An 18,687-nucleotide genomic window follows, 5' to 3' on the forward strand; every position below is an offset into this window, starting at 1 on the left:
AACAGAATCTGGTTTCCTCCCTGTTTTGAACAATAAACTGAGATGAAAAGGATTGTGTTGCTAGTTATGTGAAATGTTTTAAGTGAACTTGAAAAGAAAAAAAGGCCTGGTGTACGACCATATCAAATAGGTTTTTAGCCTAATGAGCAGTGTCTAAAGCTTCCCTGTGTCACATTCTTGGATCTTACATCCAAGCAAAACACCCACTAATTCTAACAAGAACAGAATTCAACCCCATTTGTAAAAATAAAATATGCAGGCTTATAAGGCTGAAATTTCCTCAGTGGAGGAATTTCCTGTAGTAAAAAAAAATCCTCATTAAAAGAAAAAGAATCAGGGAGAAGTGCCGCAGAGAATTTAAAGTACCTGTTTTTTTTTATCAAGAACTGCATATGTAATATTTTGTGCATATAGGTAGCCCATGACTGAGCCCAGCTGTACACTGTTAGAGTAACAGATCTGTCTGCATTAGCCTCTGTGAAGAAGCTTGTAAACAGAGGAGGAGAGTCACTGTGAAGTCTGAAAAAAACCCCTCTGAAACATAAGGCAGCTGTGAACATGACTTACCTCTGCGGTACAGCCATTCCTCAGTGAAGCTAAAAGGGTCTCATAGATCTAAGGAAAAAGAAAAAGGGGGCAGGAAACTTTTATTTCCTTAAAATCTTAACATGTGCCTGTTCAATGTTTCTGCAGGAGCACCACAATGGTCAGAGCTATGAAAGTGCAGATACTTCATGGATGATCTACAGACTTTCTAATACAGCTATCAACATACAGACCAGTTTTCTCAGAGCTGCTGGTAACTGCAAAAGGTAGGTCTGAACTGGGTTATGTCTCTAAGATGCTTTTTAGATTAGCTTCTCCTTATAACTCCAGAATCCAGAGTTAGTTGTGACCTTTGAAATGTCTTTATTCTTCTCATCATTGTTTTGACTCTCTATACTCCAAACTAAGATATCATTAAATAAGCTACATTTAATTTAGGTGCTCCTAACAATTAGCCCTGTAAGCTACTCCTGTCTCTAGATCTACTGAGAGCACCACGAGGGGTGCCTGGGTATGAGTGTGTCTCTTTGTGCTAGCTTTGCTACTGCAGCACTGGAGATTGATGACTGTACCATGCTTGACCAAGGTCTGCTTATTGTGCCATGCACATGGCTACCTATACACATGCAGTTATGCTGTTTCAGTGCTGGAGCAGACCTGACTAGCAATGCTGCCTGTATCCTGCCCTGGTGCAGTTCATGCCAGGCTCAGATCTTTGGCAATGGAAAGAGGAGGGAAAAAGGGGGGAGATTTTAGCAGCACATTCCCAGTTTGCCGTCTAACACTGTTCTGCCTGAGAGTTTTATCCTCCCCTTTGGCTTCCTGCATATCAGTAAGGCAGGAAATGGTGTATTCACAGTGATTCCCAACTGAGGAGACCAGTCCTGGGGGGTTACTCTTGTAGCAGCCATTGCTCAGAACAGTTTCTTCTGGTCTTGAGGGCTACATGCCTATGAAGGCAGCCATCTCCTTCCTCAAAGCTTGGCAAGGCTCAATGATCTGATCCTCTCCCAAGGCCCCACTGCTGAGGCCTTGTAGTGATCTCATCTGTCCTTGGGTTTGTCAGTTGCTGGGAGAGGCTAAAACTAGCATCTTTTCGCAGCAGACTGTTAACAGAAAGGTTTTGGCCACAGACATTCCAGTTGGTCATCGGTAGTGGAGCAAAACTACTGATGAGTCTCTGAAATCACCTGTCAGAGAGCAGTTTTGGGTTAAATAGGACCTAACCAAAGGCCAGCTCATCACCCAGTAGCGCTAACACCCCACAAACCTCTGCTGGCCCAGCAAGCGGGGTGATGGCCATTGCTGGTGACCAGCACAATAGGACTGCTTGCAGGGCAGAGCCTTGCAGCCCAGCTGGCAGTCCTGCAGCTTACCCCACGCAGCACATGCATGCAGGCCCCCAAAAAGAAATTGCTTAAAAGTTTAAAATTAATAATTCAGCACTCCTTTGATTTATGAGTTTTAACTAGTGCAGAATGTGTGTCCTGCCACATCACTTCAACCTTGAAATGGTTCACAAAGAGATGTGATTCAGACTCTAAATGTTTAAAACCAGAATCTAATCTTAGATACCTTATGTATGCTGTCGTCTCAAAAAACCGATAAAGACAGACAATGATGGACAGCACAGATTGAAATTAAATTCAAGCTCTGTATTAAAAAACCTGTCCTACTAATTCACATGAATGATTAAGCACAAAGACACTAAAGTCTGTGAGTTACAGCAGTGCTGAAGTGGTCTGTGTCATCACTGTCTTGGTTAACTTTAGAATAAAATAGTCCAAACCCACCACACAGGGAAAGGACATCACCTCCTCTTTCCCCTCTTTTCTCTCAGAGATGCAGCTAAACTATTAACGTTTTCCAGCAAACAGAACATTTCTAATCTTCCTTTCACTGGAAAGAAAGAGAAAATCACAACCATAACCTAAATCAAAAGCTATAATAGCATTTGGGCAGTTACAGGCTCTTACTATAGATAGGTGGGTCAAAGCAACCAGCATTTGAAACTTCACATGCAAAGAGCAAAAACATAAGTCAACACAGCTCTCCACTGAATATTATTGTAAGAGGAGTAAGCGCACCAGGGTATGACCCTATTAAATACCGAACCTGTAGCTCCAGAATAGCACAAAACCCAGATGGATGATCTCATCTCGAGCAGTAATGTGCCAGAATACAAATAGAGGATTGCAAATGCTTCAAGTGCACAAGAAAAACAAAATAAGACTGTTAAAATAAAAGGTGGAACATTATATAATGACAGCTGAGCAGAATGAGGGATTCTAGACCTGCTGCTGCTGCAGAAACTGATGGTGATCATTCTGTTCCCTTAGCTGGACTTTAAGGCCTCATTATGGGTCTTCTGGATGTTATAATCTTATAGCAGTTTCACAGAGTAAAAGCAGCAATAAGGCTAAACACCCCATCAAGTGAACGAGATGTGGATATTTAGCCTTTTCTAAAGGCTAAATAATGGTAATGTCTGTATTGGTTTTTAGTTTGGGCCTAGCGTAGTGCACCCACCAGTCTCTGGCAGAGGGTGCTGCAGACTTCAGGTGGAGCAGAGGTCAACTCTGAAGGGTCAGTTGCGTTATCAGGTATGAATAGCATTGTACGTAACCAGTGGGTGTTTATTAACAAAAGAAACACAATTTAGTTTGGGCAGATGGAAGTGTTTTATATTTCAGTAAGTCTTTCTGCTCTGGCATAAAAAAAATCCACTGCTATCATTTCCCAATGAGCTGAGACTGAGAGGGCCTGTGTGCCCATGGGGGCTTCAAGTATGAAAAGTAAGTGCATGACTAATCCATGCACTGATTGTTTCCTTCCCTGGGCTTTCAGAGGAATGTAAGGTTGTGGTCCAGCAAGTGCCACCGAAACACAACACAAGGTGAAAACCCACACGAAGAAGGGGCACATGAAAGAGGGCAAGGAAATGAGCCAGACCCACAATAATGAAATTCCAAATAACATCCTGGAGGCAGCTTTACAATTATGAGTATTGCCATGGACCCAGATGCAGCTGCAAGATACATGGATTTTGGTTTGGTTTATATCCCATGGATTGGTGTCCAGGCTCTGCAGCTAGCAAGTATGATCTCTTACTGAATAGGAGCGTAGCCACAGGAGAGGGAAGATTAGGCGTATCAAAGAAGTACATTTTTCATTTCACTCCTTTCTTATTACAGTAGATTAAAAGGGGGGAAAAAAAGAGTTTTGTTCAACATTCAATTTTGAGGAGAATTAAATAAGCCAAAAACATTGTTCAGAATTAGAGCAGTGAATAAAGGATTTCAAAAACACAGTGTGTGGTTCATGGTGGGATTTTTATTTCCTTTTAAGATGAGCCATATACAGCTATTGTCCCCTCTCCCACTGAGGAAATAGTTTCTTTCTGAAGCGTTCAATCTGTTAAGACACATAGGTGCTTTAAAAGCTTAAAAAAAAAGAAGGCAAGCACTCAAACTCTCTTCTGGTTCAAATGGCAATTATCTGAAAAGCAGCAAAGAAACAGGAATATGTGGATAAATGAAATAGCTTTTGATTGCCTGGCTATGAATGATAGTAGGATTTGTCCTCTTTGGGAATGACACGCAGTAGCTCACAGTATACCCTGGCAAGACAAAAGTCAGCCCTGAGTGACTGGTACAACAGCAGTGATCTTATGTAACATGGATGGTTATTACAAGCCTGCACAGGAGCAGTCGCTTTCTTCTCTAATGGGTGGAGAAATGCTCCTCATCACCAAGCCATAACTGGGCGTGGGCAAAACTCTTAAACACTTCCTGATAACTATGGGTCTGGGAAGTCTCTTTTCCTTCATTTCTGCAGGGATTGTTAAACACTAAGACTTCCACAGTCGTTGTCAGGCTCCATCAAAACAAAGGCTAACAAAAGAGGAAGGCTGAAAGACCAGCTCTGGTTTACAATTCCATCATTCATCAAACAAAGGTTTCTCAAAATGAAGACAGAAACACAGACTAGGCAAGCACAGAGCCTGAGAAAACAATTACTGATCATTTTAGCATGTGTGCTGCTGTCATTGATTCTCTAGGGAATCCCATGCTCCAGGCAGATCTGGCAAAGCAGACCTCTAAGAAGACAGGAGCTTGTGTAACAGAGAACCTGGAAGCTTCAGGTGCTGAGCTTGGTGGTGTTGAGCTGGGAATGAGGGGTGAAAGCAAGTCACAAGGACCACCGTGCTGAGATTTACAGTGCAACAACTCTAGTGACTCAAAGTGCCACATTTCAGTCCTTCAGAGCGTAAAGCAGAATAGCAGAGGACTTGAGCCAGCCGCTGGGAGAAGAATGGCAGCCAGCCATCCTCCTTTAAACTTCTGAAGCTGACAGTCTCACTCCTCTGACTGCGAGAGGAAGAACCCCAAGCAGCTTCCCCTATAAGCTTTTTCTGAGAGAAGACAATAGACTTGGAAGAGGCCCAGAGAGAAGGCAACCTCTGCTCAAGATACAGAATTCTTTAGCAAGGGAGTTCTCAGAGAACTGTTACACCACATGCTTAGGTACAAATGGGAAACCTGACTGGACCCTTAGTTTATCAGGCTAAATGGAGTGTTGCAGCCATGGGCAGTATGTGAAAGTGGGGTTTCCTGATCGCATTCAGAGACTTTATTTAAGGCCATACAGGTACATGCTACGAGGGCATACTGTGGTTGAAAATGGTTGTGTTGCTAACAGGACTTGAGAACCTGGAACAGTAAAGGACTGGCCACAAAATCTCATCAGTTGGCAAATGCAGGACAGCTGAATTTCAAGCTCAGAACCATTTCAAATCTTATGCAGCTGGCTAAAAATCCCATGACAGTTTGGGTATTTGTGAATTTATGAATTCCAGTCTGAGTTTCTGAATTCTCTGTATGGTTCTGTTTATAGTCATGGCTCTGCTGGCCTTCAAAGGTTGCACAGCTTAGGCTGAGCAGGCTGAGACACATATGTCCAACACAGCAGCCTGCAGAAGAGGGAGGCTCAAGCATGGCTGTAACAGACCGATCAGAGAAACCATCTTGAGGAAGCACTATGCCTCACGCATGCAAGCTAGCCAAGATCCCCTCCATCCATAACTGCTTGCTTGTAATCTATAGCATGCAGAGTGGCAAAAAGATCTAGTAAGGTGTCAGAGGGAAACCTGGCACTAGAGAATAAAGAGTAAATTCCTGGCCAGAGGCAAAAAGCCCCAAAATTCTCTTCAGCTGCATGAGTTGCTCCATATTAGGGAAGTAGGGGCATCATCTGAGATCTCTATGTGCTTGTTTGCTGGTGAGGAGACAGGGAAACCCTTTGGAGAGGCTACAGTGAGCACTGGGATTCAGACTTCCTGCTGGTGGTTGACAGCCTGCACCCATCTCTGAACTGTGGCTGGGAGATGTCCAGTCAGGGGAGTTTTGTTCATAGGTGCCGCTATGGAGTACAGTGGCTCCCATTATGCAGAGGGAAGGTTCTTGTGCTCAAAGAAATGCCCCGTAGAGGGGTTGCAGTAGGGATGAAAAGGAGGGAGACCCCCAGTGTCCTTTTTTCTTGCAGATGAACCAGATGGCAGGAGCAGCGGAAACCAAAGGAGGAGCAGGAAGCCTTTAAGAATGAGATTGCTAAAACACAGGGAAAATGGAAGTTAAAAACTCGGCCTGGACAAAACCGAGCGCCAGAATGGAAAAGCAAGCCCTGGAGGAGCTTAGCCAAAAGGGGAAAGAATAAAGAAAAGCAGCTCAGTTCTTCAATTCAAATTCCAATTCTGTGCTTTCAGGAGAGGAGTCTTAGAGAAACTGAAGAACTGGCATTGTCTCCTTTGTAGTTGCAGCTGCTCACAGTCACTGCCTCCATGTTCCCAAACCTAGGCAGTGCCAAAAGCCTGCTGATTTCCCAGGATGTAGAAAAAGAGCACCTCAGAGTGACCATCACAAACTCACACATGCCAGGAGACACACAGGTAAGAAAGGTTCTGCTGCAGTATGCCACAGCCCACGACAGCTCATTATTGGCCGCAGCTGCTCTGCATCAAGTCATTGATGGTGGTGGACATGTAATGTTCCCACCGAAAGCCCTACTTGCTCAAGCAGGGCTTTCTGAGCTCTCTGGAGAGGTGCTGCTGAGCCTGCATATTAACGGGCTTTCAGGTCCCAGGACAGATTTATCAGGCAAGAAGCTCTCGCTGCAGGATGTTGCACTACACGCTCTTCTCAAGAGTACTCTCATTTTTCAGAGCAAATGCCCATAGAAAGGGCATGATGTCAAGCGTACCATCTGCAGGATGCGCTGTGCTCCTCCATTACCAACCGCAGACCGACAGACGCTGCTGCTCTGTCACCCCTGGAGGAAGCATTACAAATCTCTTTCGGCACCCACCCCCCAGTTTCAGTAAAGATCCATGACACTTGATGGAAAAAACCAACATTGTATTTGATTTACAATTAACAGGATTTACAAATAATGACAGAGAAACAGATTAGCCATGAAATTAGGATGCCTTTGCTGATGAAGGAGTAGCTGGCAAAGCACCTTTATGCAGAAGTCATGTACCTCAGTCCTAAACAGCGTAAAATAACTTACAGCCCAGGCAGGTTCAGGAATGATTATACACAAATAACAAGGAGTTGAGTACAAAATAAACCAAGAAACCCCTCCCAGCCAACTGGGCCGGGAACCAGCTCTGGTGAGGCTTTTGCTTGCTGGAAACTGAAGGAAAGGCCCACTGACAAATACTAGGCAATTGTCAAAAAGGGTGGGGGGAGATATATCAACAAACAGTAAAAGCCACTGTGTGACAACCTACCGGGCAGGGAGAGCAGGCAGCAGACACTGCGTCAGCTTGCTGAGAATCAGCAGAGTCCGGGCGCTTGGCAGGACAGTGAACGAAGGAGTACAGATGGCAGCGCTTCATTAAAATGCTACGTTACTGCCAAAGACTTGCGAGACAAAGAGGAATAAAGTTCTCTGATGTGCAATACAGCAATTTAAGAAGACGTACCTAACCTTTTGATTTGTACGGAGCTTACCTCTATTGTAAACACACACTTCCTGACAAAGTTATTTCAGTTTTCTTTGCTATGGGTCATGGTGTGTATTCAATCAAATGCAGCATTCCAAGGCTCAAAACTGACTGAGTGGTTTCCAATAGACTGGTATATGATTTTTCCAATATCATACTAGTATTTTACATCACAAATACAATAAGAACAAGTGATGGTATTTCTAGGACAGTTCCAAGATTCAAATAAAAAAATCATCAGAACCATTCTAAAATAAGATATTATACATAATCGAATCATGTTAAACAGCACACTCTCGGCAAGCAGCTAATTACAAGCATTCTGCTGGTCATGTTTTTCACACAAAAGTCATTCAATAGCACATAAATATTTCTTTTCTGATCTGCTTCTTTTTACAAAACCATTCATCAGATTCACAGAATTAGTACAAGTAAGGCACATTAGCATATATCATAAAACTCACAATAATAACAAAGAGTTGTAAAGTTTTAAGGACTAATTCCTTCTTTGCAGTGATTTCTGAACTGCACGAGGCTTTATCAGTAGAACCCTCCTACACTGACATTACTCTTATTTCCGTCACAGCCAGCCGTGGTGGGTGCAATACTGTGCATCACCACGGACATAAATAATTAATTTAAAGAACTGTGTGTGACAGCAAATCCCATTTTCAGATCTTGCAGAGAAATCTGACACGTTCAGGATGTTCATTATGAGCACAGACTAAGTTTTAGAGCTATATGGAAGTCAATTTCCAGTTATCAAAATAAAAGGGGATATTGCATGGGTCTCTGAAAATGTTACTGTTTTCCTAGTACAAATATTGCTTAACCTAGAAAGGATGCTATAGTATTGAATTTACTTGCATAATGAATCCTAAATGCTGATGTCCCAGATTCTACTAAATTAAATGAACTATAGGGTTTCCTTCTTCCACCCCCCACCCTGCCCCCAACCAAAGGACTCTCCGTCCCACAGAAGATTCATTTACACACGACACAGCTTTTAATTAGAAGCATAATTTACAGTAAAAATTCTTTACATTACACCTCTGCTATCAAAAAAACATGAAATCTTTCATTTAAAGTTGTAATTATACATTAAAAAATAGAACACTATTTCCTTAACAGGAAGAATGAATTTGAACATCTTCAGATCAGATTTCTTTATTGCGGCTTTTGAGTCAAAGGTCAGTCACTTTATTCTCTAACGCAGCTGCTATTTGCTGTAAACGGAAGGCAAGCTGCATTTTTTGTGCAGCTGGATCCTCTTCAAGTGCATTTATAATCTGGAAGAAATAAACACAGAATGTTTAGAATCATTTAGCTTAAAATATATGACAGTTCCTGGACCCAGTGTTTGATACTACATGGGTTGCAGAGTCTTTTGCATTGACTCTATACCAAAGATAAAGTCCATCAAGGAGGTCCCATGTTCTGTTTTTACACAAAGGCAATAAAAATGATTGTCTCCATTACTTTATCTAAGTCATTGTAATGTTTCCCCTTATGCTGAGATCCAAGCAAGTGAATGTATGTGAAATATTACATTCCAAGATGGAATATTATAGCTATTTATCTTTATAAATAATCTTTATTTTTTATATCTTTATAATCCTTTATATATATATTTTATATTTTTATAATATTTTATTATTTATAAATATCTTTATATCAATTTAAGAAACAGTGCCTTTGCTTACAGCACACCCTACAAGGCTTAAGGGTCATTTACCAGCAGCAATTAAGCCCCATCCCCATGAGCTTTGGTTATGAGATGCTCCTGGGTGGTCCATGCACAGGCATGAGGTAGGGCAACATAAAATCTCTTGTGTCTGTCGGCAATACGAGGAAGAAAACAGCCTGGCCACAACATTAGGGAGCTGCCCTTTGGCTCTCACTGAGAAATGCCAAGGCTCTGGCCCAGCACCACGTAACTTGGGAAGCAAAGAGCTCATTAGAGGAGCTCCCCAGCATCCCACACGCTGCCCCTGCTCTACAGAATATATATAGGAAGGTATGACTTGAAGACACCAGGGATTTGAAAACAAGAGCTAGAAAAGGTCAACTGTTATGAGAAGGCTTTTTTTCAAATAGAGTTTTTTAGGGCTTCTCAAGATCAAATTTCAAAGGTTTCGAAAGGTTTTAATTTCCACCATCCTTTAGGAAAACCCTTCCACCAACTATTAGATTTCTCCAGTAGAAGAATGTGTTACATGACAAAACTTCCTTTTCTAGGACTGGCTTTATGAATAGAAGTCAGACACCCTAATCAAGCAGAAACCTTTAGCTTCTGTTTAAATACTATATCAACTTGCAAGTACAAGAACTGGAGAAATAGAGTTTGCCTGTCACTACCTGCGTTTCTTACTACTTCGTGCACATCATTGACAATGGAGATTAATGCAGTCACTATCAATCTAGCCAATAATTTCATTTTGAAAGGCTGGTATAGCAGTTGAGTTTCAAACAGCGAAGCAGATTTGTTTGGAAATAATTATTTTAATGGATCTGGTTTTAAAGTGTGAAAACATTTTTACAAGACAGAGTTAATAAATACTTATTACTGTATTTAAATTGGGCCTAATTTAATTTGATATTGTTCCCTTAATTTAAACAATTACATCTAGCTATAACTCCTCAAATCTAGAATAAATAATTCATGATTATCTCTGCTGGTGAATATATCCTTCAAATAAATGTGGACAATTAGAATGTACCCACTTAGTCACTGTCAAGCCCTGCAGAGATACAGAAGGTACAGCGCATGCTGGGAACCACTGCGTCAGTAATAAAGACAAGGGCAGCTGCAAAATGTTCCAATTTATGCAAATTAAAACATTTTCATGGAAAATAAATAAGCTCCATTAATTTTACTGAATGGTTCTTGACAGATTATCTCCATAACTCTGAATTAGCAGCCTTTTCATCAGATGCACCTTGTTGTTACACAGTGATGTATGCAGAAGCAAGAGCTGTAGCCACACACAGGGACTTGCTGTCTGCCACTGTTGAAGTTCCACAGGCTGGTGACTCCACCTGACCCTGCCACCAAATGTGAAGACACGAGGGGAAGCAGGGACACAGGGGTGTGGAAGAATCGGGGCTTTATGGTTCAATCGTCATCTGGGGTCCCTGTGGTTCCTGGTAAGAGGTCAGGCCATGGATCCATTTAGGAAGGTGTTGAAAGCCAGCTTGGTTGGTGCTGGGGATGAAGAAACCAATGCCACCAGCTTGGCCTGCATTCCTCTGGCTGCTTCCCCAACCAACCCTTGTTGCAAAACTTCTCAGAGTAATTTGATTTTCCCTGCTCACATCTGCTTAAATGCTGCAGCAGGCTGGCTGCTCCTGTACAAAGCAGATGCAGTGAAGCTGAGGATGAGACTCACTGACTTCAGTGCTAAATGTAAGTGAAAACATGAACTGTGCTGAGGTGCAAGACAAACCAAAGAGAGCTCACATGTGCTGTACTCCTTTTTTGTTCAGCATCTGTTCTTGCTTTGATTTAATTCTGAGAGTTTTTTGGAGGCATTCATTTCCATGGAAACCTTTGAATAAAAGTTTCTTTCTCTCTTTTTGTTTTCAGATTAAGTTTGGAGAGCCATAGCCACAGCCCAGCTATACTGGGAATTTCTTTGTCCCCCTTTCTACAGGGTGTGAAAAAACAGAGAAACATTTTGGACTGAATCCTTTTGAATCAGGCTATATTCCAGTTACTCTACTTTGGTTTACCTGGGGCAGGAACTTCATTGGGCACAGCAAAATGGGGACAGGAGCACGCATGGAAGTTTCAAGTGCATCTTAACTAATAAGAAAGGCATGGCTCCATGGCTACAAGCAAAACAAGTTTAATGGACTGTTCCTAATAAAAAAAAACCCACTGGCTTGAAACCTGATACAGCTCTTACGACTGCTTTTTGCTCAGTGACATTCTTATGTCCTAATTCTTAGGAATTAGAACTGTAGATCTGAGGAGAAATGATTTTTAAATCTATTTCTCTTTCAGATCTCATTAAACTCTCACTGCCAAAACCAAATAGCCCATAATGAGATTCTTTGTTTATAAAAGTGCACCCTTGACCAGTGTAATTGCGAAGCAAGGTGTGTAACTGCAAAGTTAGAGCTTTCTGCTCAGCACTGCTTCTGCCCAATTATCCAGGGAATTCCAGAAGTTGCAGTTGTTCTTTTAGACAGATGTTATAACTTTTACCATTGATATTAAAAAGTGAAAACAAGAGCCACAACTTACCTCATCGTAGTATTTGTTAGTATACTGGTAGAGTTGGTGTAGAGCTACCAGCGTATTTAAGGAATCGGTATGTGCCTGTTAAACACAAGGAGGAAGCAAACGTGTCAAAATGTGATCACAGACAGCTGAAAGTTATGCACATCCACAACTGTTGGAATCACTTTACAAGATTTCCAAATGCAAGCTCTGCATCCTGTAACTTTTGTTCAGTGACAGCTGGGGCAGAAAAAAGGGGTGAGAAAACTACTTTTGTTCAGTGATTTTTAGATCAAGACTTTTCCGCTGGTCTTTTTCCACTGGAGGTGGAAAATATTTTGAGCTCAAAATGGTAAACCACAAACTACAGCCTAAACATCTGTTGACAACACGGGTATGTATAACTAAAGCATTTACTCAGTACAGTCTACATACTGTTGAGATGTTAAGCATTGCTTCTGTCACTGTCATGGCTGTTTGAAATCCTTTCTCCAGCTCTTTTTACCTCTTTGATACTACTCACACCTCACTACAGCAAAGGTGTAACTTATCAAGATCTTGAGCACATGTAAGTTTGGAAAAAGCCATCTGAATCATGAAGATGGGAAGGGATGGGTGGTAGAGAGAGATAGAGAGAAAAAGGACTATAAATGAATCAGGAAATAACCCTTCCATTACCTCTTCCTCTCTCTCCCCTGGACATTTAATCAGTGAATGTGTTCTACCTAACAGATGTTTTTCATTCACAAGTATAGGACTTCAGTCTTTAGCTATGCCTTTAGTCTTTTAAGTTAGCTAAGAAAATGAAGAATTGCAAAATATTGCTACTGGCATAAATGATTATCCAAGGCACAAGGCAGCAGGGAAACATCCATCTTCCCTTGCTCTGTACAAGTCACTTCTAGAACTGGCCAAGATTTGCAATGTTCGATCACTTCTTCCATATTCATTTTATCATAATTTATAACGTAAGTGGAAAGGATCAGCATATTCTGCTGATGTTCAAACATTCTATTGAATTTACTTTTAATCACCAAACGTTTTAATTTTACATACTTCTCAATTTGCGTAATAAATAAAGTGAACTGGAAAATTAAATGCCACTGCAGATGAGTTTTATAGTGAATGACTGAAAATAGAAATGCTCTCATGAGGATGTTGATCTGCAAAATTGTTGGGTCATAAGTGCACTGAAAAAAAAACAAACCACAAAAAATTCCCCAAACATCCTCCTTATGCTAGAACTCTTCAACTAAATTAAGCAAATAAGCAACCCAGCCAGTAATACTCTGTTTCTTCACTCAGACTAAACATCTTTTCAGACTGGTGTAGCCCTGTCCTGATTCTCCAAGTTAAACTGGGTGCTTCAAACTAAGCTGAACTATTGCACAGACAGGCTCTTTCAAGACTGAAGCAGGGTTTGTAGTCTCTTTGCTCCACCAGTCTCCAACCAGAGTCCCCAGTTAGCAACCACCCCCCTCTGCTCTTCTCCGTGAGAGGTAACCCCCAATAACCTGTAAGGCAAAAAGAGTGTCACTGAGCGAGCACATGGTGAGCTTCTCACACGCAGCATGAAGCAGAAGTATTGCCCTTGTGTAGGCAATAGGCTTTACTTAATGTATGGGCCTCCTCTTTCATTTCTGGAACCTATTTTTTGCAGTGGTAGCACTGTGAACTCAGTCATTACTTGTTATCAGTATGATCAATGCTAAAAATCTTCTGTATGCTGGGGAGAGAAAAAAACAATTCAAAAGTGCTGGAAGTTTTCCACAATGGATGTGAAAAAATCCAAACATTTTGCTCAGGCACCTACATCACCCAGACAGACTAGTGACAATAACTACCCTTGGTTCCAGTCAGCAATCAACATTCCAAATGGCTGAAAGGCATTAACTTAACAGGACAATTTCAGAGCATGAAATAACTCGTGTGATGTTTGCACATACAAGAAACCCACTTGTTCAGTTAGGAAGAGAAGACAAAGAAAAATAGTGCTACAATTGGCTCCGGTTTCAGGACAAGAAAATGGAATTGGCTCTTACCCTAGAAATCTCTGCTAGATGGGTATTCATGTCTTGGTCACTCACTGGTACCATCTGACGAATACCTTTGTAATAACTGCAACAGATGAAAACAGACTTTCAATAGGTGAAATACATTGTGGTTTCTGATAATTCTGTCTTTCAATTTTGCAGTTATGTTAAACATGCTTCCTACTAATGCAGGAGATGCTTTGCCACAACAAACCAGTGATTCCTGTAGCAAATCTGCCTTCCACAGTCATTACTACCTTCACAGCAGAGGCAGATTGTACCTGATTGTACAGGGCCATACCACAGGAAAGAAATCTATTTATAGCTGCAGCCATAGATTATTTTAGGTCTTCAGAGTTTGGAAGTTATCAGCTAGCAAGAGTTTTGTTGTGCAGCAGATCTTCCATGGAATTCAAAGAATTCCCAATTAGAAAATGAATAAAGTCAGAGATGGAACAGAACAAATGTGTTTGTGAAAATGTGTTCAGGATTTGATCTTTACTGAGTTACAGAAGTGCAGCTTTGGGTAGACAGATCGTATGGGTAACAACCACCACTGCACAAAACAATATCATATTTTCACCTGAAAAAATCTACCTATCTGTCTGCAGAGACATGAACACACACTGGGTCATAACGGCCCTCCATTTCATCCGCACCAACACCACCACCAATGGAAAGCTTTGACACTTGGGTGTAAAACTCTAAACATTAGACAGTTGACTTTGACTACCTCAGTGGTTTCTTTTGCTCTTACACAGGCCTAAAGCCCTATAAACTTCAAATAAGCATCAAAATAGTCTATACTCACTCTTCCACCATCTTCTTATAGTTTGAGATTTCTTTTGCGTAAAGTAATTTATTACTTGGAGAATCCTGAAAAATTTATAACAGAGAGAAACTTGATTTATTTAAGAACATCTATAGGAAGCAAAAGAAAGCCAAGAACTTAAGATCAAGCCTTTATATTCACATGCACTTCAGCTTTACAGATAGTAACACTTAGATGGTTATTAACAATGGTGGGACCATGTGTTCTGAAAGGATGAAGTTTACACACATCATTACTATTGAATTTTACAAATATTAAATGCAAGATGATACTAAAGATGGACATGAAATAATCAGCTCGTAAACTTGCTTTTTATAAAAGCAGTTGCTATTTTTTCCTTTCTATAAATACCAATTGGCAGACTACTCAGTAACACTGACACGTTCACCAATCTGCTAAGTGGTGAAATGCTAACTTCATTATAAAACTAAAACGAAATGATCAAGGTTGTATCTCCTCAGAGAATGGGTATTGTCTATGAGGATGCCCTTTCTCTTGTCAGGCATGAATGCAGTCGGGATGTGGAATGCAAATCACTTACTCTGCTTAATTTGTGCTCTGTTCTTGTGCAAGCATCCATGAAAGTCTGTGCAATGACTGACAAGGAAGCATCAACTACTTCGTGAACGTGAACATCAAAGATGAAATGGGGATTTTTCAGTATGTTTACCCAGAATCTAAGAGGCAGGCTGCAAAGCAAGGAAAAGATAAATAATCCTTTTCATACAACAAATGCTTTACAAAAATCAAATCACATGAAATTAAGTACAGGTTTTGCTTTTTGATCTCCTCACAACAGTGAAGCTTAATGCTGTATTTCAACATTTATACGAGCTATCTGTTGTCTGGCTTCCATGTCTGAAAACCAAGTCATTACATCTCTCAAGAACTTCAAATTCCCCCAAATAGCAAGAGAAGATGTCTGCATGGTTAGAGAAACTACCTGAGCATGATTTTATTAGATTTTGTGCTTTGACAGGTAAATCTAGTCCCATTTGCCTCTTGCTTTCCTCTTCTCTGAGGAAAGACATAAAGTGAAGTGTTCAATCTGCACTGACAACCTCATAGGTTTCAGTTTTGCATCTTCTAGGTTTACAGGGAATCCTCAGGATCATATAAATGTATTATCTCAATTAAAATGATTCTGAGAATTATAAATGAAATTTACTTGTTTTGTAGTAAGAGTGCCAGTACATAGCTGGGAATTACACTCTCATTTCTCTTCAGTACAAATATTACTCTGTTCACACTGTACCTGTTTGTTTTCCAGATGTGAATGGTATCTTCATCCTTGATGTCATGTTTTTCTGCTTGCTCATCAAGAAAGTCAAAGAAGTATTTCACAGCTGGTGGCACCACATGGTTTGAGTTGAGCACACTATGAAAAAAGTTATCTACAAACTGCTGAAGTGTCCCCTAGAAGCAAATTTACAAAAATCTATTAGATTTGTGCTACAATTGCACTCGGTGCCATCCTCCACTCTTATTTCTATTGACACTAACATCCACTTGCAGTCACTGATGGCCTCCATCCTGAGTGCTAAGGGTACTGGGTGACAAAAACCAAGCAACTTCTTAGTGTAGTGACCTTCTAGAGAGCCATTTTATGTTCTAGCCTGAAAGGCTGCAACTTCATCAACTGTTCCACAGTTTGCAAAGGTGTGCTTTGTGCTTGACAGAAGAAGCAGAAACTGGTTGCTAAGTGTACAATACATTTACACTTCAGGGTTGCTGTGCACATAAAATAATTGCTAGCTGGTTATTAATGGCTTTGCAGCTTCTCACATCCAGTTTCTCTGACTCTGGAACACCATTCAGTTTTTAGAAAGAAACTGAGAGGAAAAAGTACCATTGCGCATTTGTCTTTTTGTCAGCAAAAAGCAAAGACACATTGACAGTCCTTGAGGTGTAGGGGTAGCTGTGGTCCCAGCCATAACACCTGTGTACAAGTTAGTAAAGCTCCAGACTGGTAATAATCCAGAAACTGGCTATTTGGAATTGAAAAGTGTCAGCTGCAAAGGAGTTATTAACAGAAGAGAGATGTAAGCACCTTGCTGGCTCTTTGTCCTGAGTCTGTGTCATCTATGCGCTAACCTTCCTTCACATCCACTTTCAACCTGGACAAACGGCCTTACCTGGAGCTAGACCACCCTGATTTTCATAAGGAGCCTGGCTTTAGGATCATTAAACACATTGTTCTAAATTCTTTCTTTAAGGAGGAATGCTTTGCACAATCATTTTGCTTGTGACCCATTCTGCAGTATAAGCACTAAAAATACTCTGAAAAGACTATTTGAAAACATTTTTAGTTTTCTAGGTTATCCTGTAGCATTAGTCACACACAAGCACAGAGAAATATAAGACTGGAGCAGTTTATAAAGCATTTGGTTCAAAAGAAAACCCTACAAAATATTATCTAATCAGTGGCACGGAGGAGAATATTCATCTTTGTCTTGCAAGAGAAAGCCTTATTTAATGATCACAGTTCTCAACTTTGATCAGGAGTTAAACTTTATCTCTTTCCCAGGAGTGTTCTTCAGAGCATATTAATCACTTGAAGCCCTGAACACCAGATTGTGTCCACACAACATTCAAAATTGCAGGCAAAAGCGTGACTAACAGTTGCATCATTTTCTTCAGCTGTACCTCAAAATCTATAGAGGTAAGGTATAACATGGCACATCTGAGTCCTACCTTCACAGAAAGAAGTCGAGTCAGGTAGATTTCTGTAATAGCTTTGGTCCTTTCTTTTTCTTTCACGCTGCCCCGCTTTGATTTACCTTCATCTATTTCATCTACTGGCCGCACTAGATGCCAGACCTTATTTTCATCTTCCAGGAGTGCATGCCCTAGAAAGAGTAATTGCAGTCATTACAAAAAACACCTCAAAGCCAAAGCAGCAACATGAAAATAATCATATCCATAAGTACATGTAAGATCTGTTCTCCCTATCCTTAACATACCTGTCCTCTTGCCAAGAGCATCTAGATTACCCTGTTCCTGTTCAACCCATACAACTCAAGTGCTAAATGTTCAATAATACATAAGCTGAAAAGCTTGCTTTTGTCAAGAGCAAAGGGAGAGGAAGGAACCACACAGTAAGGAAACCCCTGTTCAGTCATGTAGCACACTGTGTGTGCATTTTGAGGTCCACACACTGAAGTATTGTGGAGTATTCACACAAGTGAATTCTTGGGGATATGATAAAGTTACAGAAAACGCAGACAGGTCTGACCCAACAGTCACCACAGAAAGAGGAATTGCAGCTACTCCAGGTACAAGGCAAGATATTGTAGCAGCTCTGGTGAATCTGGCAGTGGCAATTTTAAAAATTGATATCAACCTTCTTTTTTTTCTAGGTATCACTGTTACAGTTTGCCTGCTGAGTTCAGTGTATGGTACCTCAGTTCAAACCTGTCTTTAGCCGCATCTCTTGTTTTTTTTTAGCGGAAAGGAGGGAAAATGCAGCTTTTTGCTGAGAAGGTGTGAATGCCAGCAGACAGAGGTAATGACTGAAGGAAATTCCTAACCATTCTAATAAGATTTAAAAGAATGTGTCTGTCAGTATTCATAGCCTAAAGCAGAGAAAGAGACTCACATCAAGTCTGTTAACAGAAGCAGAAACAGGAGTAAGCACCTGGATGCTAACAACAGCTCATCTGGTTACAGTTTTGACTTGCAAAAGATATCCCTTGAAAAAGATTTTGTGTCACAAACTTAGACTCAGTTCCCCTGGTTTTGCTTTGTTCTTCCTTTGGTTTCTGAATTTTTATATCTACTTGGCATAGTCCCTGAAGTCGATGGTGCTTTTCCAGTGGAAGTTACTGAATCAGTGAGTTTAAAATCATTGACATCTTAAAAATGCGAAAGTTATTTTTTCCCATAAAAATTGTGATTCGGCCCAACCCTATTCCATGAATTATTTTGCATTACGGCTAAGTTTCATGCTTTAATATACATACCTAATGTAATTGAATCCCAGTTACAACACAGATAGCAGTTTCCAGCTGCATAAATTTTGTCCTTTCAAATGTTTGGCCATAGT

The 18,687-nt window shown here is 40.8% G+C and overlaps 1 protein-coding gene and 1 long non-coding RNA gene across 5 annotated transcripts in view; one reads left to right on the forward strand and one right to left on the reverse strand.

Moving 5' to 3' along the window:
- Positions 1-548: 548 nt before the first annotated feature.
- Positions 549-6,246, forward strand: LOC134171739 (uncharacterized). Its single transcript, XR_009967722.1, has 3 exons — positions 549-604; positions 694-799; positions 6,091-6,246. It is a non-coding gene; the product is annotated as an uncharacterized LOC134171739 (long non-coding RNA).
- A 696-nt stretch (positions 6,247-6,942) lies between these two features.
- Positions 6,943-18,687, reverse strand: part of PLXNB2 (plexin B2) — a 251,973-nt gene continuing 240,228 nt past the window's right edge. For all 4 annotated transcript variants that reach the window (XM_062634239.1, XM_062634242.1, XM_062634241.1 and 1 more), the window contains 7 exons: positions 17,337-17,491; positions 15,898-16,058; positions 15,184-15,331; positions 14,622-14,686; positions 13,820-13,895; positions 11,802-11,876; positions 6,943-8,841 (listed from right to left, as the gene is read on the reverse strand). In XM_062634239.1, the coding sequence (XP_062490223.1) occupies positions 8,737-8,841; positions 11,802-11,876; positions 13,820-13,895; positions 14,622-14,686; positions 15,184-15,331; positions 15,898-16,058; positions 17,337-17,491 (785 nt within the window). In that variant the 3' untranslated portion in view covers positions 6,943-8,736. The remainder of the gene's footprint in view (positions 8,842-11,801; positions 11,877-13,819; positions 13,896-14,621; positions 14,687-15,183; positions 15,332-15,897; positions 16,059-17,336; positions 17,492-18,687) is intronic.

This window comes from Pezoporus occidentalis, unplaced genomic scaffold (assembly GCF_034315485.1).
Source record: "Pezoporus occidentalis ecotype Australia unplaced genomic scaffold, CSIRO_AGI_Poc_V1 ctg42, whole genome shotgun sequence".
NCBI lineage: Eukaryota > Metazoa > Chordata > Aves > Psittaciformes > Psittacidae > Pezoporus > Pezoporus occidentalis.